General features: G+C 47.3%; 2 protein-coding genes across 11 annotated transcripts in view; one reads left to right on the top strand and one right to left on the bottom strand.

Annotated features, from left to right (window-relative positions):
- The window catches only part of SLC47A2 (solute carrier family 47 member 2), a 31,374-nt gene extending 27,119 nt beyond the window's left edge, over positions 1 to 4,255 (top strand). For 4 of the 7 annotated variants that reach the window (XM_037165826.2, XM_037165835.2, XM_037165830.2 and 1 more), the window contains 2 exons: positions 540 to 660; positions 1,680 to 4,255. In XM_037165826.2, the coding sequence (XP_037021721.2) occupies positions 540 to 660; positions 1,680 to 1,900 (342 nt within the window). In that variant the 3' untranslated portion in view covers positions 1,901 to 4,255. Of the gene's footprint in view, positions 1 to 539; positions 661 to 1,679 lie in introns of those variants that run through there. The other 3 variants (XM_037165842.2, XM_037165860.2, XM_037165850.2) reach the window with 3 other exon arrangements.
- Positions 4,256 to 4,335: 80 nt separating this feature from the next.
- Positions 4,336 to 24,343, bottom strand: ALDH3A2 (aldehyde dehydrogenase 3 family member A2). 4 transcript variants are annotated; one of them, XM_053665668.1, is made up of 11 exons: positions 24,321 to 24,343; positions 23,764 to 23,929; positions 22,171 to 22,402; positions 21,105 to 21,190; positions 18,993 to 19,201; positions 17,698 to 17,815; positions 15,081 to 15,222; positions 13,048 to 13,214; positions 11,433 to 11,532; positions 8,974 to 9,209; positions 4,336 to 6,289 (listed from the first exon to the last, which is right to left on the bottom strand). In XM_053665668.1, exons 2-11 carry the CDS (start codon positions 23,914 to 23,916, stop codon positions 6,275 to 6,277), a joined length of 1,458 nt encoding a protein of 485 aa, XP_053521643.1. In that variant the 5' UTR covers positions 23,917 to 23,929; positions 24,321 to 24,343; the 3' UTR covers positions 4,336 to 6,274. The 4 variants fall into 4 exon arrangements, with proteins under 4 accessions (XP_053521643.1, XP_037021774.2, XP_053521642.1 ...); XM_037165879.2 differs by lacking the exon at positions 24,321 to 24,343 and adding an exon at positions 24,226 to 24,314; XM_053665667.1 differs by lacking the exon at positions 24,321 to 24,343 and adding an exon at positions 24,221 to 24,309.
- Positions 24,344 to 25,575: the final 1,232 nt, after the last annotated feature.

The raw sequence follows: 25,575 nt of genomic DNA, 5'->3' as shown, positions 1-25,575 counted from the left end.
ATGAATATATGCGCGTGTTCTGCTTTAGCGTGCAATGTTCTAAAGGCAGGAGGTGGATGCATCACGACATCTAGTCAGGGAGCTTCTCTGGTGTAATCAGAAATCACCCCAAGAAGGCGGAGGGCAGGGAGAGACCAAAGAAAGAGGGAGGCCCCTTCAGATGGCCAAGCAGCAGACTCAACAAGCAAGGGAATCTACAGAGGAGGCTTGTCTGAGATGGCAGGTAGACGATTCTGCACCCACCCGCCAGAATCTTCAAAGCTTATACAAAAGCCTTATAACTGGGGTCGGTCACATGCCTGGTGTGGGTCATCTCATCAGCACATTGCCCTCTCAGGGCTGTGTCCCTAGCCACCTTGGAGGGCAGGGAAGGGAAGCAGAGCACACGTTCCAAGGACAGGGGAGGGAGTGGGAGCCTCCAATTTCAGGTCCGGCTCCCGGTTGAACCAGCAGTCACATCTTCCTGATGGCCTTCCCCAGCAAGGCCAGCAGTGAACGGGAGAGCTGGCAGGCTGACCCAGGCCAGCTTTCTTCTTTAGGCTCAGAAGCGCATGGGGCTGCCACAGCAGGACAAGGCGAGCATGGCAAATGAGGCGACTCAGGCGAGCACGGCAAGCACGGCCCCCAGGCTCAGGCTTGACACAGCTGCTGCAGCTTCAGGTAATGCTGTCAGGGCTCTTTCACTGGGCACCTACGAACATGCCAGGGGCATGCTGCTCCTGGCTGCCCTATGTGTCTCAGGTGATGGGGAGCCAAGCAAGCCCAATCCTTGCTAAATGAAAATGATATAGTAAGCCCCAGGAAGAGGACACTAGTATCCTTCATATCCCCTGCTATAGGCAGCAAGCCATAGCCCCATTGTCAGATGAGGAGGCAAGGCTGAAAGCTTCAGCCTCTTTCTCACCAACCCTTGACTGGCAAAGGCAGGAGATCAGATCCAAGCACCGACCCATCCGACTGGACTGTGTTCTCACCACTTGGCTCCAGCTCAGGGCAGCAGGCCACAACCTGACCTACCACTGCTGGTCTGGGCAGGTCAGCCTGGCTTTGCTAACTGGAGTTGGGGCACCTCCTGTTTCCCCTCTGTACCTGTCAAACAGACAGGCACCTCTGCTTTATGTCCAGTATCTCTGAGATGAAATAATGGCTACAGCTCAAGGCACAGGTGCCCTCATGCCTCAGGGCTTGTACCAAGTGCCAGGCCGCAGCATGCAGCCCAAAGCCCTTTGAAATCCCAGTGACCAAGTCTCAGCTAGGGATGCCCGAACTGGCGCAGTGGTGAGCCAGCTGACTGAGACTCTGGGAACGACTTGGCCAACTAAACACTTAATATGCATTCTGAAGTCGTATGTGGAAATTACATTCGATGTGTCATATGTCCTGACAAAGAAAGGCTGAGACAGAACATGCTCCATCCACTCTCTGAGCAGTAACTAACTTCATCTGTTCCTCAACTTCAGTTTCAGATGCTCTCCCACCTGCTCCCCTCCTCTGGCCCTGCTGCAGAATAGGTCAAGGCTAATGTGTTTCTATCGGAGGCATTTTTATTGTTAAGTGTGGAGGTCAACTAACCAGTTCCACAGCAGGACGCATGCAACCAGTTAGCCTTGGCTTCCTGCCTCCAAGGCTATTCACGCTGCCCCCAGTGTTGCTGAATTTGCTCCTGTTTGTCTCTGCAGTGGCCATGAGCAGCAGCCCTGGCATTACCCTGACAATGTACTCACGGCCTGAGTGCCATTTGGACCTCTTTGGGACTTCAGAGGCAGCCCACACCCTTCCAGCTCCTTCCTGCAAACTGTCAGGGAGACAGCTGGCCCTCCGCCGAGGGGCCGCTCTGGGAGCAGCGGTGGCCATGCTGACAGCGGGGCTCATCATGAGGATCCTGACCCACAGACACTAGCGAAGCAGCTTGGAGATGAAGAGGATGCCAAGAGTGGCTGCCTCCACTGCATCCCCACAGGTACGCCCTCTCAAAGCATCAAAGGGTTCCAGTGCACGTGGACCCTTCGGACCAGTCCTGCCGACCTTGTTGTAGGTGCCTCCTGTGACAGAGGGGCCTGAATTGCGCAGACTGACAATCCTGACTTTCTCTCCTCTGACTGACTGTCCTTTGGAAGACACCAGCTGACCAAAGAGTGAGGAAACTGGGACCACCACTATGATTCAATAATGTAAATGGCTTCAAGTGGGACATTTCAAATTAAAAAAAACCCATGACGTTAAAAAGTATGCATTTCCTAGCCACAGTCTTCTGCCCAGGTCTGTTCACAAAGCCTTTAGGAAGCTTTGGAAAAGGGGTCAACAGGCTGAGCACCCCATTGTTGCCGGCTCCCCGACTCCTACTGTGAGATGTACCCCCTTCCCCACAGCCTGGGAGGCTGTCCACAGACTTCCTCACCTTTCCTCCAACCCTTTCATCCCACTGACATTCCCCCTTAGCACAGACCTTGAGAAACACTCCCTCTTACAGTAGCACTGTGAGACAAACGAGGGCCGTGAAACCCAGATCATTCTGCCACAGTGCCTCAGGATGAATTCAGTGTTGGGCTGAATCCCAGGACGCCTTTTCTGAGGCTGGTTGCTGTCTCAGGCTGCATACCCCCATCAAAAGTGGGGGGCAGACTGGCCTCCACCGCCACAGTACCTTCGCTATAAATAGTTATAAACACGCTCACACAGAGAACAGATTTACTGATCAAGGACAACAGGCAAAAGGATGCAAGAGTTTAACTCCCCATCTTGAAGCCCCAACATGCTATGAATTCAGTTTCATGGTGTTTTCCATGCCCGACATCCCAGGCCTCCTGCTCAGCCTCTATCCTTGTCTGTGATGTACCCCTTTCATTAGCGAGCTTCTAGCACCAAATAAAACACCGAGGTACAGGGCATGGCTAAGTACTATTGTATCTCCAGCTGTGCTCTACAGCTCACAGGTATGGAAGACAAAGTGTTCCCCAATCGATTTTTGGGAACCACACTGGCACTTCACAGACTCCACATGAGCTGGGCCTTTAATGCGCAGGCTGACTGGACAGACCCCAGCAGGCAAGATGGGTGGTAGGACCACTTTTGTGTAAAACCTCGTGGGGTCAGTGTCCTGTGAATGAACGCACTTCAGATCAGTGAATGGGGCCAGGAGAGAAGATCCTGACACCGATTCTGGAGTGTGCTTTCCCCACACCAGTCAGCAATTCTGACTCCTGCTGACTGTCCCCGTCTACCTAGAGGAGGCGTCAGATCCCACAGGTGAAGGGCTTAGCCTCACAGGACTATCCCTTCTCCCACCCCCACCTCCAACTTCAGACCCCAGTCACAAGTCCAGGTTGCCACGTGCTTCTGGCCGACCAGCTGCAGATTGGAGGGGCCAAGGACCCCTCCTGGGGTTCATTCAATTTGTTAAGAGTGGCTCACTGACCCCAGATGACCAGTTCACTATAAAGAAACATAACTAAGGGACAGAAGCTGGAAGCGATGCACAGGGCCAGGTATAGGGTGGGGGCGCAGACCTCCATGTGCTCACCAGTCCTGCCCTCCACATGCCATCCTTTGGGGTTTATGAAGCCTTCGTTCTGTAGGCATCGATCATATCATTGGGCCTTGGTGACATAATGTGACCTCCAGCACCCCTCCCCCATACCATATCTCCCCCAAGGTCTGGGGGTAGAACTGAATGTTCCAACCCACTAATCACAAAGTAGGTTTCCTTGGCAAGCAGACCCCGTCCTTAGGTCCTGGTTCAAAAGTCATATTATTACCGTTAACAAGACACATTTACCACTCTTGTCACTTAGGAAATCCCAAGGGTGTCAGGAGCTCTGTGGCAGAAATAGGTATAAAGACCATACACAGATTATAAATTACCAGAGCACAGAGGATGTAGTTGAAGAAAGCCTAGTTACTACATAGGTACACTGAAGAACTAAGGGAGCCAAAGCAGCACATAGGGCTCTCCTGGTGCTGCTTCTGTGCCAAGCCTGCCCTTGTTTCACTGTCCGCAGCTTTAATAAACACACTCTCAAATTAAAAAAAACAAACAACAAAAAGCCAATGACAAAGTAAAACTTGAAAACTATCTTCTTCACTAAGAATTTAAGATGAGAAAGCATGACTTAAAGTTGACTTAAAATTTGCCTTTGACAAAGTAAATATAGTTGGAGAAAATTTATGATTAAAGAATTATCTCCAAATGATATCTGAGGCTCCACACTAAGAATATTATAGAATGTTATGAAATCATGCCAGTTTTATCAAATATAATGTGTTTATTTTTAAGAACATACTCGTAGGTGTAGCATCCACCTATGCGAGCAACAAATGGTTGGAAGCTTTCAGGAGTTTAAGATGGAACTTTATTGGCCAAAGCTTTACCTGCGCAGGGGCGAACTCTCGAGGTGTCCGGAGACACGGTGCCAAAGTGGCTGCAAATGAGAGTCGCGCCTGGCGCTCACAGCCTGGGGTTTTTATTGGGGTGAGCAAGCAAGCAAGCAAATACAGAAGCAGACGTAGCTGTTAGCAATTGGCTATCTCGAGAGAACACACATGGCTATGTTCTCTGCTTGCAACAATGGATACTTTTCTGCAAAGACAAGGTCATGCACAAGGCGGTTTATCTTGTTCAGCACTCTTTGTACTTTCTATCTTCCTTGCTGAGACAGTCTGGAGCCTGCCTCGGGTTCCTCTTGGCTACTTTTATCTAATTCCGGGCCTAACAGTAGACAAGTCAGTAATTTGGTTTAACTAGAAATTATAAGAGTGTACAATATGCTAAATGAGAATGCCATATTGAAATTGTGTCTAGGACTTTTTAATAACTGATTATTCTGATAGTTGGAGACACAATTTAAGCAGCTTTTTCCTAGTCTAGTGATTAATTCTTGACACCTCATCTTGTGATAAAGACTAACATACTTTAGACAGCTTTAATAGAACAAATTCATTCAACAAAGTTGATTATTCATTCTATAAAGTAAATTACATTCTCTCTGTGTGGGCAGTCTGTTTTCAAAACAGACTTCCTGGGAGGAAGGGTGGGGCGCCCTCAGCCAGTCACATGGCCCCACCCACAGGCGGCTACCCTCCATGGGACTCCTCTTAGCACTGCGCAGTATCTGGGTTTTGCTGGTGGTCAGATCTCCCTCCATTCTCCATCCCCTTCAGCACCACCAGCTACTATGATGCTGAGTTCTTCTGCAGCCTTCTCCAAATAATCACCATCAGCCCCAGGCTCTCAAACTCCAAAATCCTGAATATTCAGGGCTTCTTGTCCATGACAGAAAGGAAATAATTTCCCCACATTAAGTTCTGTAGGTTGGGTTTATTTCTGAAGTTTAAAAAAGTGAACTTGAGTTGCATTGTGCTATAGAAATAAAAAAACGTGAAGATTTGTCCTTGGAGGTCCACTCATTAGCAACTTCAGGGTTCTGACAGAGGGTCAATGCTGTTATAAGTACAGTGCTGTTATTACTACATTTAAAAATGCCAGTTAGGTTCCGTCGCATGTGGAAGTTTACAACTCCTGCATCATAAGAATGACAAATGACACTTGAATGAAACTGGCAACTGTCCTCCAGGAAGTCCCAGGATTTACAAGATGCTTCAGGTGTGACAGGTCACAATGAGCCCTGTGGACAGGGACAAGAGGCTGATACAAACCAGTTACAAGGCAGGGAGGTGAGTGGATGAGAAAGGAGGAAAAACACTGGTCAGGTGGCACATCTGATGGAAGGACCAACTCCTGGAGGTCAGGTCCTGCAGTCCCAAGCGATGAGGGACAAGGACTCTCCCACACCATACCCTGTTCAAGTACCTGGGAAGATCTGCCTCATCTCTGTGGATTGCAAAGGACTGGTGGTGACCCTGGGTAGCACTGAGCTCTTCAAAGTTTCTGGAGTGATGGAGGCAGCAGCAGGGACAGGCGGGGTATCCCTTGTGCCATGAACTGGAGACAGTCACTGAGCATGTTCTGAGACTCCATCTTCCAGGGAGCACAGTTTAGCCTACGACACTCTCCTCCCCTAGCCCAGAGCACTAAGATCTGGGTACCACAATCCAGACCAGGTTCTCTGAATCTCCTCACTTGGGGGGGCAGTGTTGGGCTTGGGCTGAAATGGCAAGTTTAATCAGGGGTGCTTAGAAATGACTTTAAGTGTTGAATAGAGTGCTGCAATATTTTCTTACTGTTTTTGGTAAGACATTAAAATTACTGGTTCATTAACTATTTGACAGGAATAATTCAGTGGAGGCACCTAGGAAGAAGGTTGAACAGGATCACTCTTCAGTAGTATCCAGCCTGGAGAGAGGAGAAAGGGACGCAGGTCACTCTGCTGGTTTAGAAACCCGCCAAATGGCTCTGGAACATGAGCTGGGCCTCGGGCTCTAAGTGCGTTATACAGAAAAGGCCCCTATCCCCGAGAAGTCCAAGTGTGGTTTGGACTAAGGATAAAAGACTATGCTCTCCCCTCAGAACAACAGCAACAAGACAGGTGGTGAGGGAGGCGGGACTCTGGCCAGTATTAATGGGACAACGTTAGAACAGAAACAGGAGTTAAAAATGCTCATTTACTGTCCTGGCATCGTGAGCAGGAGGCTGAAGCCTCTACGTGAAATCTGAAAATTGGTGAGCAGTGCCAATGCCCCTAAAATGGCAGAGCAGGAGGGAACCAAACCCACACCCGCCGAAGAAGCGCTGCCACAACACAACTTGAGAATCTGAGAGGCATATTTGATTTCTAAAGGCTGAACCCATACCCTCCACAGTCAGTGCTTTCTGTCACTTGTGTTAAGTTTCACTGGAACTTTCTCTTGTGTACTTGTATGTACTCATTTAAATACACAGAGAAAACTGCTTCCCTCTGAGATTCTGACATGCTCCCTTTCCATTTCCCACTTCAGTGTTTCAAATCCATCCTAATTCTAGCAAAGTGAATAAAATAACATTTGCACATAAAATAACTAGTACAGGAAACCAATTTCAGAAAAATGTCTGCAATCACAATAAACAAAGATTCCTCCAGTAAAATATGTGAAATAAAAGGTGATTTGATGTTTTAAAAAATGGATAAAAGCACAGAGAGAAGAGCAGAGAAACAGCAAGAGGAAAAGAAAACCACATCTTTAATCTCATGCTGAACCCAAACCCGTCTGGACAACTGACACACCTGCTCACAGCTCGCAGAACTGGGCGGTGGCGCACCAAGGGGCTGGCCAGCCACTGCCGCCTACTCCCTCCCTCTGTGGGGGGGTGAGCCGGAAGCCTAAGGGCGGCTCAGAAAGGGCCTCGCCCATAGTCATCACTCCGTTGATCTCAAAGCCACATTTCTCGTTCCCAGCTGAACATGTTTACACATTGCTGCTCCTCTGGTCCCTTAGGGAGAAAGGCCTGTCTGCCAAACCCTTTGGGAACTTTGGGCTGAGGCTGCCTGGCCGGTCCCAGCCTGCTCGGCAGGTACCCTGCCCTATGGGAGTCTTCCGGGAACCATGGCCAGCCTGGGGAGCACAGTCAGCGCAGACCACCAACTGTCCCATGAGGCTAAGGAGTCCATCCTGACCAAGAGGACGTGTGTTGGGCTGGGGCTGGTGTCTTGGGAAGAGAGGAGAGGCAGACACTGACTGGAGACCCTCGGACACCTCGGACCTCAGGAAAATGAAGAAGAATGGCAGAAAGCTCCTAGACTGCACATGCTGATTTGCTACCATGGATTCTAAAGGCATATTTTTAAAAACCAAAACGACTACTCAAAACAAAAGGTGACTTAGAGGTTTTCAAGTCTGTCTCACAGTCTGTCACTTAGAGGTGACAGACTATGAAACAAAGAGCTCAGTATCTGAACGGTGCTGGTGGGCGGAGACTGGCAGCTGGCGCTGCTCCAGGGAGCCACGCCCGGACTGCCTGCCCCCTTCTGAAAATGCTAGGGCTGCTAGGCCATCACCTCTACACTTCTTCAGATTCCAGAAACCCACCCTCACCCTTCTCACATTGTGGAGAAGTTTTTACACACTGATACTCTGGGACAAAGTCCAAAGTGCCTGAAGACAAGTTAAACATTCTTTTTTCAATAATCTGTAAGCCTCCGGCTGTAGAAAAACACCTAAAAGAAGACATGCCCCACGTGGCCCACTTCACCTGAACAAAAGGAGGTGCTTCTACCACACTTTTAGCAGACAGAGCTGGGCTCTGAACTATGCTGTTCTCTGCTCACAGCTCACCAGATGGCCAGAAAAATCCATAGGGCCTTTCCCCCCAGCTCAGCTTGGAATTTCCAAGAAAACCCAGATGATTTCAAAGGCAGTTGGTATCTCCAATTGCACCAAAGCTGTGATACTATTAGCCAAACCCCTGTCAAATTAAATTTACACAAAATACAGATATAAACACAGCTACTTTCCAGCCCATTACTCATACGTGCTGTTGATAGGTTCCCTCTGGCATCACAGATGGCTGGCTGAGAGTCCCGAGAGACCACACCTTGTCCTGTCCTTCCTCACTGTCGTTACCATGGATTTTCTCCTTCCCCTCAAGGACACACAAGCTGCCTTCGGAAGCCAGCGGTCGTCTTTCAGCAAACCCATGTCTATAAGAACTATCACCGAAGACAGGCTTCACATGGCAGTTAAATTCAGAGGAAAAGCCTCTCTCCATCTCCACAGCCTGGCCTGCCGCTTCTGTGCACACTCAGAACAAAACCAAGACTGAGGCACCGAGAATGGAAGGATCTGAGGGTCAGCTGGCTTGGAACTTTGGCCATAGCTCCCGCTGTGATGGAGGCCCTGCGGCTACCAGAGCTTTGGGCCCAGAGCAGGGGAGTCACCCAGCAAGCAAGGGGGATGGCCGTGCCCCAGTGAGACAATCTTACAAAAGCAGGTAGCTGGCCAGTAGGCCTGCGTTTGCTGACGGAGTTAATTCAGAAACTAGGGGAGCTCCCAGTACAAAAGCTGTGCAGCACAGAGCCACTCAGGTGGATCAGTCTGACTCACCTTGATGAGCACCGCAGCCACGATGCCCAGGAAAGCGAGGAGCAGGAAGCTGAGTTTTCCCTTGCTGAACCGTTTCAAGAGGAAGAACTTGGCCCAGTTCACCTTCGACTGGCTGTTGGGAGGATATCTCAGTTTGTTAGCACTTTCTCTCTTTAAACTCTTTAACAAACAGGGCCGATGATGAGAGAAAGTATCAAAACTGTGTTGTCCGTGATAAGCTCCCATCCCACTTGAACCTGAAATACAGGGAATAGACAAAGGAGGCTCCACTGTAGGGGACACCAGCTACTTCTCTGTAAATGATCCCCGCTGCCTTGAACCCCCGCCCCCGCTCCATTTATCTCCTTGGCCGGTACATGTGGCTCTTTTCAGGGAACCCTTCCAGCATGCCCCAGCAAGGTGAGCCTCCCCGTGCAAAGGGTGCTCTGTAGAGTAGGGCCCTTGCTGAGGCCAGGGGCAGTGCTATGCGTTCTCTGCTCTCCCTCTCACCACCCCCAATTCCAGAAAGGGAAAGGGAACTTAGCAGGCTCAGGGGACCTGCCCAAGGTGAAAAACGCAAAGCAGAATGTAAACCCAGACTGGCTACACTTAAGTACTGTGTGTGTTCTGTCCCCACCATATCCACAGCCCTGCAAACCCACCTGCTTCCTCTAAACTCCTGGAGAGGAGCCAAGTCCAGCAGGACAGGGTCATGCAGCTGGACAACAACAAGTGAGTGTGAACCTCTGCCCTCCCAAGGAGCCAAGCTCTGTGTAGTTTTCACTTCTCTGACCCATGCTGTGTGCTGGGCAGACCCAGGGGCGGGGTACAGTGCACTGGCACTGAGCAATAGGGTGTCAGGAGGTGGGTGGTTCATGGGGCCAGGCTGCTGGCCCATCACTGAGACGACAGCTGGAGTGGCAGGGAAATTTGGCAATATATATCGAAAGATGGCACTTTGAAAAGAATTTTAAGGGCGTACACCAGAGATTATCTTTAGATACAAAAATCTAAATTTTTTTCCTTTGGATTCTAATTCTACCTTTTCCAAGTTTGCTTAATAAGCCCAACTTCCTTTTGCACTCAGGGGAAACAGGTTGGTTTTGTCACACAGGAGGGGTCAATAGTGCCAAATGTCGCCCATCAAAGACCGGGCCTGTGTCTAGGTCACCACGTCCGCACTCCGCAGGCACCTGCGCCCTCACAGGGAGCAGCATCTGGCCACTGCTGTGGATGGGAGCTGGATCCTGTGCGTGTGGAGGAACCAGACACACAGAGGCTAATGAAATCCTTTAAGAATGGGGGCAGTGAAACATCGGTGACTGCAGCCCAAATCCCCCTGACCAGCGCTTCTTTCATTCACTACCTCTCTCCACAACCCAAACACACCTGGTCTGCCAGCAAACCATGCTGCTTGACCCCCTAAAACCTCCACTCCCTTTTCACCAGCTCCCCTGCCACCATCCTAGTCCAAGTCACCACCAGTGCCAGTCTTGCCCTTGCAATGTCCCCCAACCCAGCATGTCCCCACCTGTTCCTCATGTGAATCACTGCACTGGGCGCTGCCAATACATTTATGTCCCAGACAGGGACCTATGGCAATCTGGAAAGCAGCCTGGGGTCTCCTGGGACGAGCTTGCCTTAAGCAGGAAGAGGCGGTTAACAGGCAGACCTAGCCACTGCACTCCCATGGAGTAGTCTGTTTATGCCGTCACGGAGAGGCAGAGCAGGGGCTTCTAAGACAGTGGCTTTCACTGCTCTCTTTTTGCTATGAGAGTTTTTGCACATTTGTTCATTTGTAACATCTCTAATAGATAAGTTTAGAGAAGCTTACTGCTTAGATCCCAAAGCAAACAATAAATAAGTGAGGTCAGTCACCCCAGGTGAAAAAGAGGCGGGTAGGTCACAGCCCAGAGGGAGCAGCAGGCTGTGCCCACAGAGCTCAGCGGAGAGTGAGCCTCTTTAGGCCCAGCCTCCTGGAACACAGAAGGCTCTTCTCAAAGCAGAACTGACTCAGGCAGCAGCCGTCCCAGAGCAGAGGGCTGGGGAGCAGCCCAGCAAGCACCACTTAAGGCCACCCCGGGTAGACACACAGGGACCTGAAAATCCTTGACAGGCAGTCTGCTCTGGCATTTGGAGCCTCTCATGTGCTACTGCCCTTTGACCAAAGACAGAGGGATGTTATTACTTAATTTGAGACCTGACTGTTGGCCTCCCTAAACCCCTAAATCTGGGAGAAGGACAACAGACAAGTAAAGCAATGAAAGGAGTGAAATAACGACAGACTGGTAAGTGCTACCAAGGATGGGAGGGGGTGACAGGGCAGAGCTGGGCTGCGCAGCGGAGGGCCTGGCAGGGCAGTAGGGCGGGGACTCCCTGCCAAATGGTCAGGAGGGGCCCGTGGAACAGAGCCACCCCAGCAGCAGCTGTCCGTGAGAGCCTGAGGAGGGCCTGCCATGGGCAGGAGAGAGGACACTCACCCACGCCTCCGAAGGGCAGAGAGCTGAGTGTGAAGTGCATGATCACGTCGTTGACTGTGACTCCACCACTGGATGTGCTGTCAATCATCCTTTGGACAAGCTGAGCGATAGAACAAAGGCTCCAGGTCAGTAGCGCCACAGCGGGCTGTGTGCTGTAACTCACAGTCTGCTTTCAAGTGTCAGACAGCTATTTGAGTTTGGTGACACTGTGCCAAGAGCTTCACCAAAAACGAGTCTTTTTGTCATCCTCTCTAGAACACCTAGAGTCTCTTGCTCTTCCCAAGTCATGGCAAATCCCCAGACCAAATGACAGACAACAAAAGTGCTCACTTTTAACCTCTCGGATATACATCTAGTGCTTTGAAGGGAAGCGGCCCCAAATTGGTCCAATTAAGTTGGACTACCCAAAATGGTAGCACAAAGCATTTTTTAAAGTAAGAGACAATTCAGACTATACTCTGGCTTTTAAAAATTGTTAATATTTCTCTATCTTTGCTTTAAATTACAGAATATGACTTGTTTTGAAATGCCACAAATATTTAAGATTTAGTTCCAGTTTCTGAAGAACTAAATGGCTGTCCTAAGCCCCTAACAGGGAAAAAGACACTTGCCGAGTAGTACAAGTCATATGCCCTGGGTATCAACAAGCCTGAGTGTTCTTCCTAGGAAATGGCAGGGGACTACTCACCACAGTGTACCCAACAGAAGCACTCCCCCCCCCAAGTGTACCCTGGCCAGGAGACTTGAGGTTTTAGGGTCCCATCCACCGCATCACCTAAGGTCATGTAAAATGCCAGAACTCTGCTTGTGCATCATCCCTTCTTTACCTAGCTGTACACCAGTCTCATTTAGTGTACCTGCAGCAATCTGCACCTTAGCAGCACCACCAGCTCCTGAAGCTGCAACAATCCCACCTGTCCACCACCACCAGAGACTCACTGATACATATGATTCGTAAACTCAAACCTCAACCTTCCCATCTTCCCCTTTAGGTCTCACTTTTCTTCAGAGGGTTCTTGAACCTACTTGCCCACCTTGAGGCCACTGTCCCTGAGCAGCAGCCAGTACCCTTGTGATGCAAATAAATCAGCCACACTTTCTACACCTTTCCAGTGGCCAGGCTGCCCACACTGCTGTCACATGGCATAAAATGTTCCCCTGCAGGTACAGTTATACCATCTTCACAGCAAAGCAATGTAACTGGAGGAACTGAAGGTGTCACAGAGGTCTCTGTCCCACACAACCCTGCCCAAGGGACTGTGAATACCATCTGGATAAAAGGAGGTAGGGAGCTCTTACACAGAAACGTCCAGCAGATTCATGTCAGAAAAGCTCCTAATGGCGGTATATGAAATTCCTTCAGTGACAGGGGAGGTACTTGAGTTAAAAAAACTTGTGACAGTCACCCGTGGAGACACAGATCTTTCCCAAGGAGCATAGAAAAGGTTATAGCCAGAGCTCCAGGGCCTTACTACCCAAGACAGCAATCTAGGAGCAGAGCCTCAGCTGGTGGATTCTGGTATCACACACAATACACCATCATTTGCTTTACTGCAAAGAGGGAACACGAGTTACAGTAGTAGCTTATCATAGTGTGCTATTCTCTAAAGTTTACCTTATTGTTATGAGAAAATACATAGAAAGCCAAGGGCTTTTCACGTCCATTTATGAATTTTATGGCTTCATCCGCATTCTTCACAGGCACTATTGGAAGAACTGGTCCAAAAATTTCTTCTTGCATCACCTTGGTTTCAGGATCAACATCAGTAAGTATTGTTGGGGCTGAAAAGGAAATAGGCAAAGTGAAAATGCTACAGAAGACAAATGCAAAACGCTCACCTTATACTTTTCTCATCAGGTCACCTATCTGTCCTGTCTCTATTCCTACTCAAGTGTTATCCACTGGGAAAAAGTCCTCAGTGTGTGGGCAAATTATGCAAATTAAATGACCATAAGCATGCAAACCAGAGGATCCTCACGCAAACCAAAATAACGATATATACCTGGATATATCCTATACATGTTTAACACTGTTCACAGTCATATTCGTATCTATGTTCGTAACAGGAAAGTACATTCACATCTTTCTTGGAGCAGACAGACCCTCCTTTGTGGATAAAATCAGTAACTCTTTTTTTAAAAAATCCTTACCCAAAAATATGTTTACTGACTTTTTTAGAGGAGGGGGGAGAGGGTGGGAAGAAGGAAGGGGGAGAGAGGGGGAGTGAATGACTGATTGAGACTGATATCCGTCAGTTGTCTCCTGTACCCTGTATGCGCCCTGATCAGGACTGCACCTGCAACCCCTGTATATTCCATGACAGATCAAATCTGTAACCGTTTATTAGTACACAGGATGATGCTCCAACCAAATGAACCGCCAGGCCAGGACAACACTTCTTAATTCAAGTGCTTTCTTTCATAGAATCTCACTGACCTTTATTTCCATTCTGTTACAGATTAAGAAAGCATATTTAAATGGTCAACAGTCCTTAACCCTTAGTTCAGTGTTCTAGCCAGTATGGGGAAGGTGCACAAGAAAGGAGGCGGTCTGCACATTGGAGAAGCTTTGCAGAGCATCCCAACACTCACTCGAGTCAGTCACCTCTCTCAAAAAGAGCCTGTGAACACACTGGAGGGTCAATCAGAAAGGAAGACACCTGACAATGATGAGGCGGCTCTTTCCCTTTGCTCCTAGTTTCCGACTAGGTTCTGGCAATGTGGTGGCAGCTCTTGCCAGCACACTCCACTAATGTAAATGCTGCTTCCCTGGTCAGAGGACTGATTGGTCTGGATGTCTACCCTCCTCTGCACAGCCAAGTGCTCAGATAAGATGACCCCGACTCTAGGTTGGGGGAAAGCCCCTAAGTACTCTGAGCTAATCATGATAAACCTTTCCTCCTGTATTGATTAGCCTAGAAGTGGGCAAAGTCAACACGCTGAGGATGGGGGTTTTACAAGGCCATTACTGAGCCACTGAATTCACAGGCCAGAAGTACTCTGGGGCTGCTCATTGTTGGAGAATACACTTTCCTTATTGCTTAAGTCCTTTAGTTTTTTTTTTTTAAGTTTCATTTTTTTGTAATTCACAGCAACTTATCAGATAAAAGAAGATAAGTAAAGCTAGTTGGGGCAGCTTTCCTGCCAATTAAATATTTAATTCTTCTGTTATTTTTTTTAGAAAAATGTGCTTAAAATTCAAAATGAATACATATTTATGGCAAAGGGTAAAAAACACAAAAAGACAGTAAACAAATAATGTCAAGCACATTAGAGCAAAAAAGTTATTTCTGCAACAGCTCTGGCAGCAGTTGCTTGTGGAATCGTGGCTGAGCTACCTCCTCCTTTGTGCTATTTTTCCACCCATGCACTGGGACTAATTACACAGAGCTCTATTCCGCTTTTCAGGGCACTAAGGAAGAAAAAATTAGATAAAATACATGTAAATATAAAAAAGCTATCACAACACAGGTGGTATTATTAAATAAGTTCATACACATGATCATCTTATAAGGGTTTATAAAAGTATACCAGAAAGCAGTATTTAATAGCCTATTAAATACTAAATATCTGTTTGTCGTCAGCAAACAGTGTCAATAAAACTGTCAAACTGCCACTGTCCCATGAGAAAAGGTGGATTTCTATTACCTACATAGCGGGTGGCTTCATCAGTGTCCCCACCAAAAGCTATCTTTTGTCCTTCAAGCAAACTTAGTATCCTCTTAAAATGATGAAGATTGATGATCCTTTCATAATCAGGAGATTCTTTTATGTTTTCTCCATAAAATTCCTATTGTCACAAAAGATCCAGATTTCAATTTAATAAGTATAAAATCCACTCTTGCCCCCAAATCAAACCAGCTTTATACCATCACACCCCACCCCACCAAGTACTTTAATAGTGCAGACTGCACCCAACGTACAGGGTTCAACTCATGATTTCTTGACTTTATGATGGTATTAAAGTGATACACATTCAGTAGAAACTACTTCAAAGTTTGATCTTTTGCTGGGCTAATGATACGTGTTATAACACTATCTCACACTGGGCAGCAGCAGGAAGATGGCTTGCCCAGATGTAGGCTAATGTAAGTGTTCTGAGCATGTTTAAGGTAAGCTAAACTAAGCTATGATGTTCAGTAAGTTAGGTGTACTAAATGAATTCCAACTTACATATTCAATTTATAATGGGTTTATCAGGATGTAGCCCCAGTGTAAGTCAAGGAGAATCTGTACTAGCTATGAATTCCTTGGCATGTCAAGGACGAGAATTAAAGCACACACACACACTTATCATGTTCCATGGCTTCAGGGGTTCAAGTGGATCTCATGTAAGAGCAGGCGCAGAAGGAGGCCTCGCTCTATTCCAAGGCCACACTGGTTTGCCCCTCCTCTGTGGCTGCTCTCCTGCAAAGAGCTGCGAGCTGCAGCAGAGACTCTCTGGCCTGCAAAACCTGAACTGTTCACTGGCTGGCCCTTTACAGAAACAGTTTGCTGAGCTCTGTGCTATCTCATTGTTTCGTAACTTCTCTGGACTGGTATTTCCGCCAGTCACAGGTAACAGGGAAACCACTCAGAAGATCAAAATATAGTTTTGGTAAATTAAACAAGTAAAACAACCCCAAAGACCATATAATCAGTATTTATTATGTAAAACAAACACAAAATCACTGAATTGCTGCATCACTTCAAAGCCTTATGGAAAGCTCTAGGCTTATCTCAGACCACGAGGAGCCCTGCTCTCCTACCCTCCACAAACAGTCTCTGGTCTGGGTGGGGCGAGACATCCAAGCTACATGCTGAAACACAAGTCCTTGAGCACAGGCTCCGGTGCCACTGACCATGGTTTTCAATGTGGCTGCGCCTCAGTGTCACCAGGAGACCCCAGACTACCTGAATCCCAATCTGGAGGGCACAACTGGGAACTTCTCTTACGTGGCTCTCTAGTGACCTAGGTGGAGACCACTGTGTTAAGTGTATGAAATGCCTCAAAGAAAAGACTGCAGGCTCACTCCTGTGAAGACGACTTTGTCACCCTACTCCACTAAGTATGTCCTCTCCAATTCTCACATTTTTCCAGTCTCACAGGGGTCTTTAAGCTGCTCTTTGTCAGCCCACATCCCCCAAATCCAGCCACTTCCTCTTTCATGTTTTCCTTGTCTGGCTCAATCTTCAGTTGCATCACTTCTGCCCAAGAGCCCTGGTGCTCAGGCCCACAGTCAGCCAGCCTGTCTGGAGCACTGCACTTCTCTACCTTCCCTGGCAGAATTTCTAGTGTCTGCTCATTTGGTGCTCTTGACCCTTCCTCTGGCTGCTCAGTTAGCACCCATCAACTGGACAACTGTTCCAATTCTCTCTCCCACCCAGGGGCATGACGACCCACTGGTGAACTGTCACACTGGCTCATCCCATTCCTTGCCTCATTCCAAATTATATGTTTCTTCAAGGCTGAGCTCAGGACACCACCAACCAGCCTGCCTTGATTCCCTCACTAAAGATCTTTAAACACACTGGAAAACTGATAATCATGCCAAGAATATACAGTAAATAGATATTTGATTAACTCACTCCTCCAAACTATTTAGGCTTTCCTAAAACACTCTACGTACACAAGAACTGATCACCTTACCTAGCAATGACCACTATGCTAAAGCACCCTGATCATACTTCAAAGCATTAGCAACATTCTCTCAAAACCACAAAGCATAGTTACTTTATTTTAAAGCACTGATTTTTCAACCAGCATGCTGCAACAATTTGTAAAACATGCAGTACCTAACTATGCAGTAAGGTAGAAAACTAAGGAAAAAGAGGGCACTGACCTCTTTTTCCTTAGCCTGTCAAATAACAGTGACAACAGCCACACAACAGCAGCCATCCAGTGTGAATGACCCCAAATTATACTGTTTTTTGGGGGTGGGGGAATTGTCAAAAAATGTATTTTTCAGTGTGCTGATTTTAGTAATTAGTTTGTGCATGTGGCATGCAATGAAAAGGTTGAAAATTCCTGTTTTAAAATATGTGCCACAATTAACCAGTTGTTTCATCAATGAATCAATTAGTCTAAATGGGTTTAACACCAGCCTAATCTTGCTCTCAGTCAGCATTCTAAAAAGGGGCACAGAGCATTTTTAATCAGCCAATAGGTTAATTTAGTCACACTGGAATTTTCCTGGGAAAGGGAGGGTATGTGGATGCTGCCTACAAAGAGTTGATTTGAACCACCTTAATGAAACCAATGGAATCAGATGTGTTAAACACAAACCTTCACATTGTCCTTAATCTTCTGCACAACTTGATTCTGGAGAGATGATTCACAGAGAATGTAGTCAGGAGCAATGCAGGTCTGACCACAGTTCATGTACTTCCCCCAAGCTATGCGTCTGAGGGGGAAAAACCCAGAAGCGCTAGAATTAGGTCTATGAACCATCTGTTACATAATTTTGCATTGTTTGAATGTTTCCAACTACCTTGTAGTTACAGACTTACTTGGTAATCTTTATAAAAAATATAAATATTTTAAGAACACATATCTAAATCAGCTGACTGGAACTTAGAATGCATTTTCCAAACAATGTGAAGCACTCGAAAGAGCAGGGAAATTCTCATGCCAGCTCATGGGAAATGGGATTATAGAGCAGTGAAGCCATTCCTTGCTACAAGAAAAGAGAGGGCCTCCCTAGACCCACTTCCTCCTCCCACTTCAGCCAAGAGGATATCAGTTGTTTAACCAGGGATGACAGGAGTTCTATACAGACTCCACCTCTTCTGGCTGCGGCTTTAGGTCCTGCTGGCAAGGTGTTCAGGCTTGCAGAATAAGAGCCCCTCCCTGCACTGGCAAACAGTGCCCATGTAGAGACCAAAGTCCATGACGTGGACGTTTTTACCAGTGGAGGATCCCACATTGTGGCAAGTAAACTTCTACTTACGAAGTCAGAGTCACCCCAGTCCAACCCTCTACATCTTGTCCTTGCTGCCCATCTCTGAAGGGGAGTGACATCACCCCGAGAGCACACAGTCAGTTCTGGGTTTTTGTACTGCCTGATGGCTAACCCTGATTTAGCAGAGAGAACCTGAAACCTTTTGTTTTCTAGTTCCCATATGCAAGATGCTAGACTAACTTAAAAGAAAAATAGTACTGGTTTTATCAACAAAGGAATTCAGTTAATAGATCAACAGAACAACCTTTCTATTGAAAATTTAAAGGTTTTTATTAGGCACACACAGTGCTTTGGATTACCTACTTCCTGGATCATCCAGCAGCAAAATAGTACAATTTCTTACAGATCTATGACCCAAAGAACAGGAAGCACCTTCTCCACAACTCCTAAGGAAATCTTGTCATGTCATGACCTACTGCTCATCTCCACAGGCAGTGGCACAAAGGGACAGTGGGTAAGAGTCCTGCTGCCCCTGAGGACATCAACCACCAAAGCTGAACAATACTTCTTGCTTGGGGCCAGGAGGCATGGGTTCCAATGCAAACAGGACACAGTCAACTATTTGGAAAAGTCTCCACTGTGCTAGGCCAACCCCAGGTGACTAGAGAGCCATGCTCACCTGCAGGCAACGTCCAGATCACAATCTTTGTCAATGTAACATGGACTCTTGCCTCCCAGTTCAAGGGTCACAGGAGTCAGATGCTTGGCAGCAGCTTGCATGACAATTTTTCCAACTGCAGTGTTTCCAGTATAAAAAATGTGGTCAAATCGCTGCTTCAGAAGCTCTGTGGTTTCATCAACACCACCATTAACAACAACATACAGGTCCTTAAAAAAAGACAGACATAAACACACTACCAGATTAACCTGATTGTGTAACATGAGCAGTTTCTGTACCAGAAACACGAAACATTGAGTAAAACCACGAAAAGTTGGAGACCAGCCCTCGTGAGTACAGAAAGGGAGCAGACAGCAGAAAAAGGCAGAACAGAGTCGGATGGCATCTGAGAGCCATCGGCCTTCTGTGGAACTGACTGGAGGGCCCAATATTTTTAACAGGAGCTCAGCAACGAAGACACCAAAAAGAGCAGACAGGCAGACTTGATCAGGGAAATGTTTAAGGTGGGGGCTGTGCAGGTTGGGGATTTGGGTAAGAAAACAGTGGCTGTTTTGAATGACCACAGGATAGGCCCCACCCTCATGTCTTAACCTGAACATTCTCTTCCTACACAACACAGTGCAGGGCTTAGCCTGTGATCAGAACCAAGCAAAACATAGCAGGCAAGAACACTCGCTTTTGAAGTCAGGTCTGAGCTAAATCTTCACTCTGTGACTTACCAGCTCACAAGACCTTTGGCAAGCACTGAACATCTTTCAGCCTCGGATTCCTCATCTGTTACCAGGGAGAAGTCACAGAGCTTGGACTGAGCCTTCACCTGACTGCACTACTATTAAAACTATTATGAAAGCAGAAACATCTTGAATAACAACATGAAAAGCAATGACAGAATAGACGGCAAGAAAGACAGAGAGATAAGTTCAAAAGATTCTGAGGTACAGGCATGAAGTAAAAGTTGGCTTGTGGACCTCATGTTCCACTTGGTCTCTTGCTGATTAGGAGGGCTAATTAGTCCTCATTAACTTCATAGTTCAACTGCCCCAAAAATGTTTCAAGTTTTAACTTGCATATGGCTTAATCAGCACAGCATATGTGACTGATCCCCACAACGAGCTAAGTGAGGCAGGGTGGGCATTACTCTATCCATCTGGACAGTCAGACAGTGAAGAATTTACCGCTGATCAGGGGAAAGTAGGACCTTCAAACTCTATCTTCTGGTTCCAAATCCTACTCAATCCATGACATTTCACCGTTTTTATCCTTCTTCTGAGCTACACAACCACAGCCATCAGAACAACACTATTCTGTGGGTTGCTGTAACAGGGCTTACGATGACAAAGAACAGTATTATTCCAAGGGCCAGACTTGGCCTCTAGATTATTAATTAACGTGTACTTGTAGTTACAAGTATGACATTTTAAAGCTCCTGTCAATAAAAGTGAGATGAGGACTCCTTTCTGCAGCAAGTCCCTGTGAATCTAACAGTCCCAATTCTGTGGTGGGGCCTCCTGTGCCCCCTCCCAGGGGAAGGTGTGAGGACCTCGGACTTGAATGGAGGGGTGAACCACCTGTGGTTGAGGAGATCAATTTCCATCATTCAGCTTTGATACTCTCAAATGCCGGCACTTTCACCCGAGTGATGGTCCGCACTCTGGTTCAGGAGGCCATTTTTCTTCTGTAGTTTCATGCCACAAACAGGCTCACTTTAAAAGCACAACTGTTCCTATACAGTCGTGCTCCACCGAGACAAGAGAGGTTGTCAGAACCCAGCACAGCACTGATTCCTCATTAAATAATTATGTCTCCAAATGAATACACCTAAAATCATGTTAGATCAAACAAAGGTCAATCCAAAATACCAGATGGCAGAAGAGGATCTATACGCAGCAGAGATGCCTATGAAGCCATGGGCCTAAATGTATGTCCTAACCACAACAGCTGAGCTATTCCACAGTTTATTTTGGAGCTCAACTTCTTTTATTAAACCAGCTGCTGGAAGCTTAAGGAAAAGCAAACAGATCCCCAGCCATCAATCACACACACTAGTAGAGAGGTCAGATGGGTGCTCCCCACAATAAGCAGATGTGCTGAAGATGGTCAAGATATTCTTACCTGGTCTAAATATTGGGGAAGGAGCCTAGCCAAGATTTTGGCTGTATTTTCACTTATTTCAGAAGGCTTGATAATCACAGCATTTCCTAAACAAAGCAAAAAGCAGGACATTATCATCTAATGCTCAACTAAACTTTTTAATAGCTACCAAAACAGTGTTCATGTAGGGAATTCAGGCTAAGTATTTCAATGATTTCTGTTGCTCTTAATTCTGCTCTTCCTCATCATGAGCATAAGAGCTCGTCTTGCTTTCTCAAATGCTAACTTCTTGGCTCTCATTATCTTCAGGTAACTGACAATAGGCTCCATCGGCCTCCCCCACTCTATCTTTCCATCACTTTTCTCACACTCCCACTCTTAGATTTTATTCTCTGTCCTGCAATTATTGGGCAAAAAGGCCTTGTCAACATAAAGCTATTGATCTGAATCCTGCAGAAGTGAGACATTAATCTCTTGGCTTTTACCATAAACCCAAGCTAGCTTTACTACCAAAGCCCTTACTGGAATGAAGAAATGGTCAGACAGAATCAAATGGTTCATCCAAGGCCAGGACTGGCAACTGACACTGTCCAGTAGAATATGGATGCCTGATCGCAAATTCCTGAGGCTATACTTATGCCTTTACACCCTCATAGGTTCATTTCCTAGGTGCTATGAACAATAATTATGCTGGCCCTGACTGACGTTCAGTTGGTTGGGTGTCATCCTGCAAAGCAAAAGGTTGCGGGGTTGATTCCTGGTCAGGGCACATGCCTGACCTGTGGGTTCTGTCCCCAGTTGGGGCACATTCCAGAGGCAGATAATCCATGTTTTTCTCCCTCTTTCTCCATTCCTCACTCTCTAAAAATAAATAAATAAATAAAATCTGGGGGAAGAAGTTACTCTGCAAATCTATGGAGCCCATTTTTAAATATTTATAATATTTATGAATTCTCAGTACACTGCTGGTGTAAACCAAGGCATACCATCAAAGCAAATGTATTTAATTAGCTGCCATCCTTAATTTATAATTAATGAGACAATAAGACCCTCTAAAATGGTACAAAGACATAAACTGACATCAGACCTGCAGCAATGGCTCCTATCAGTGGCTGAATGGTGAGAATAAAGGGGAAATTCCAAGCTCCTATAATCAACACAACTCCCAAGGGCTCTGGTTGCACATAGGCCTCATCCAGCATGGTGAGCAGGTTCTTCTGGGCTGGTTTAGCAGTGACCCATTCAGGAAGCTTCTCTAGCACTAGATCAACTTCCCCAAGAATGGTAATGACTTCATGACTGTATGCATTAAGTTCACTCTGTTAGGAGAAAATCACAGTAAACCTTGCATGAGTATGACACACTGGCCCTGAATGTCAAAAACTTCAGACCAGGTACACCTGTGGGGAACATTGGTGTTATCAAGACTAACTGATTTGCCATCCAGATTTCTGTTGCGCCCTCCAAACTCTCAATCGAGACTTGCTAACTCCCTCTCAAATACACTCAAGCCCTCTAAATCCTTCTTTAGTGATCCGAGCCATTGAAAAGCAGGCTTAAATATACTTTTCAGGATGACTTCCCTGATTAATAATGGCTTGCTTTGATCACACTTTATAAACCATAACAGATGTGCTTTTGACCTGTATCTTAATATTTCACCCTTAATACAATGGTTTATAACTATACTCATGTTTTGTCTGTGTACGTTTTGTTTCCCAACCAAATTGAAAACTCTCAAGGGCAAGGAACTTACTACGTTTCTTTAGTAATTCTATATATGCATGTATTCACACAAACATTTGATGGTTTAAAAATCTTAATGATCCATCTTGTTTATTTGATACTACAGACCCTCTCCACCTAAAGTACACTAAAGGTTACTTTATACTGCTGTTACTATTACTACTGTTGTTGTTACTACTCTTCAAAATAATCTTTGATTGGGGGACATGAAGAAGGGAGAGAGAGAGAGACTCACAAAGTCAGAGCAACATCTTGTTACCCTCAGAATAAAGATAAAAAGTAAAAATAAAATGATAATAGTATTAGAAAATATAAAGGAATACCTTTATGCCCTAATAGTACCCAAACCCTTGCTACTCAAAGCTAGGTTCCAAAATAGGCAGCAGGGCACCACCTGAAGCTTACTAGAAACTTAGAGTCCCAGACTTTCTGAGTCATGATTTGCATTTTAAAAGATCTCCAGGTGATTCGCCAACGCTCTAGAGCTGGAGGAACAACGACCTAAAATGAAGTCATGGAGGAAAATTTAAGTGCAACAACAATAACCAAAACTCTCTTCTACAAAAGAAACAGTAAACAAAGTTGGAAAACAAGAAATAGGGAAAAAACATCTGCAATATATTACGCTGACAAATTACCGAACTCCATGATATACAAAAAAACCTTCTACGGGAAAAGGATCATAAATACAACAGAAAAACAGGCAAAAAATATACATATAAGAGGCACTTCACAAAAAGAAGTCGGAAATTTTAACATTTCTGTGTCTGCTGATACGCACAACAGGGATGTCGCTAAGCAAGGTGGGAGGGTAGGGAAAGGGGGGAATTTTTGCTTTATCTGAATTGCTGCAAGTAATACTCCCACAGCACCTGCGAAATAAATAATGAAAAGCAAAAGCTCTGGAACAGTGCGTTCCCCAAGTCGGGCGTACTTTGCATAAGTCGGAGGCGATGGCCGCCAAGATGTCCTTCTCGCGCTCCTGCACCATCCTGCGCAGGGCCTCCAGCTGCTGCAGCCGGAACCGCAGGGGTTTCGACCGGCCCGTCCGGAAGGCGTCGCGAACCCGCTGGACTTGGCGCTCCATGGTTTTCCTTGTGCTAAGAAGACAGGAGATGGATGTCCGGGGGCAGCGCGGCAGCAAAGGCGTGACGCCGGCGTCCTCCGGCCCTTGCCCGAGTCCGGTGAGCCCCGCAAGACCGACCCCGACCGCGCCCCGCCCACGAGAAGAGTCCTCCGCACCCACTCCCCTAACTGCCCGAGCGTCGCCGGAGGGCTGGGCTCGCCCCTCCAGCCGCGCAGCTATTAGTGGAAGCAAGCCGCGTGACCCCACGGTCGTCAGCCCCGCCCACTGCCTGGGGCCGGCCCGGGTGGGGCTGGGGCTTGCTGACCAGACCTGTTCTTGAGTGGTTCTGGGGCCGGTGACGAGGGGTACCCGAGAAGCGGCTTGGGGTGCCAAGGGAAGTCGGATGCTGGGCAGGAAGCGCTCACCGTCGAGACCCGTGCGGACCTCACTCCGCTCTCCGGGGTGGGAGGGGCGGCGGGGGAGGGGTTGCCCCTCAGACCTCGGATTGGTGGGGGCGGGGGGGGGAGGTGCCTATTCGTGGAGGCGGAGGCCTGAAGTAGCCCACAGGCGAGGTGTTGTCTGCTGCACCCTACGCCAACGCTACTCAGCAGAGGCGTTTTCGAGAGAAACTGCCCACCCTTGTTTTCCGTCACACAGGGCTCCCTGGCTGAGCCTTCTGGGCTCTCTTCAGGGAGACCTCTGTCCCTTTCCTTACCTCTAAGCAGGGGTGTCAAACTGATTTTCGCTGGGGCCACATCAGCCTCAAGGATTTCTTCAAAGAGCCAGAATAACTTTAGGGCTGTGTAAATGTAACTACTTCTGAACCGTTAAGGAGTTGAAATTACATCTGGCCCTTTGAAGGCAACCCCAGGGCTGATGTGGACTCGGTGAAAATGGATTTGACATTCCTGCTAAGGGCTCAGGTGCCCCAGGGCTGTGGCCTTGGCCCTCTTCTCTGTTCACAGTCGCTCCTCATCCAGTCCTGAGGAGGTGGTCAGAGACTTTCAAATTCCACCTGCAGTCTCACCCTTTCCTCTGAGCTCCAAGGGGTACATCTGTTACACTGCCTCTCACTCACCACTATTTGAACTTCCAGTAGGCATTGTAAAGTTCGCTTCAGGTAGCACCAAGCAAAACACACACCTCCTCCAGTGTTCCCAATCTCGATACACGGTAGCCACTTTCTTCCCACTCAGGCCAAAGGCCTTGGAATCGTCCCTGACGCTTTTCTTTGGTCCTGTCTTAAAACCACTTCTCTCCAGTCCAAGACAGAATCATTTCCACCTGCGCTGGAGATGCACCAGCATCCTACTGGCTTCCCGGCTTCCCTGCTTCCCTGCTTCCCTGCATTCTGGAGGTGGTCTGTCAGGCCTCAGATCTGCATGTGCCATTCTACACTCTGTAGTGCAGGGGCCCAGCTCTCAGACTACCTGGCTCCTTCTGCCAGTGGGAGGCCTGAGCAAGTAGTAAAAAGGCAGGGAGAAGAAAGTAACTTTTGCTCCTGGATTCAATCGTGCTCCAGTTGCTGTCCATTTCCATAGTGGAAGTGGAGGTGGGATGATTCCTGACTCTAGCAGTTCCTTCCTTGGTCGAGGTGGCACATCTAGTACATCAAGGAGGGTGGTGACAGCATCTCCAAATGGCACAGAAGCAGGTCCCCCTCCTATGGGTTCCAGCCAG

The sequence above is a fragment of the Artibeus jamaicensis genome, unplaced genomic scaffold (assembly GCF_021234435.1).
Source record: "Artibeus jamaicensis isolate MK-2021 breed Jamaican fruit bat unplaced genomic scaffold, CSHL_Jam_final contig_419, whole genome shotgun sequence".
NCBI classification, from domain to species: Eukaryota; Metazoa; Chordata; class Mammalia; order Chiroptera; family Phyllostomidae; genus Artibeus; species Artibeus jamaicensis.
Note: the sequence above shows the minus strand (reverse complement) of the source record. Positions and strands in the feature narration are given on the sequence as shown.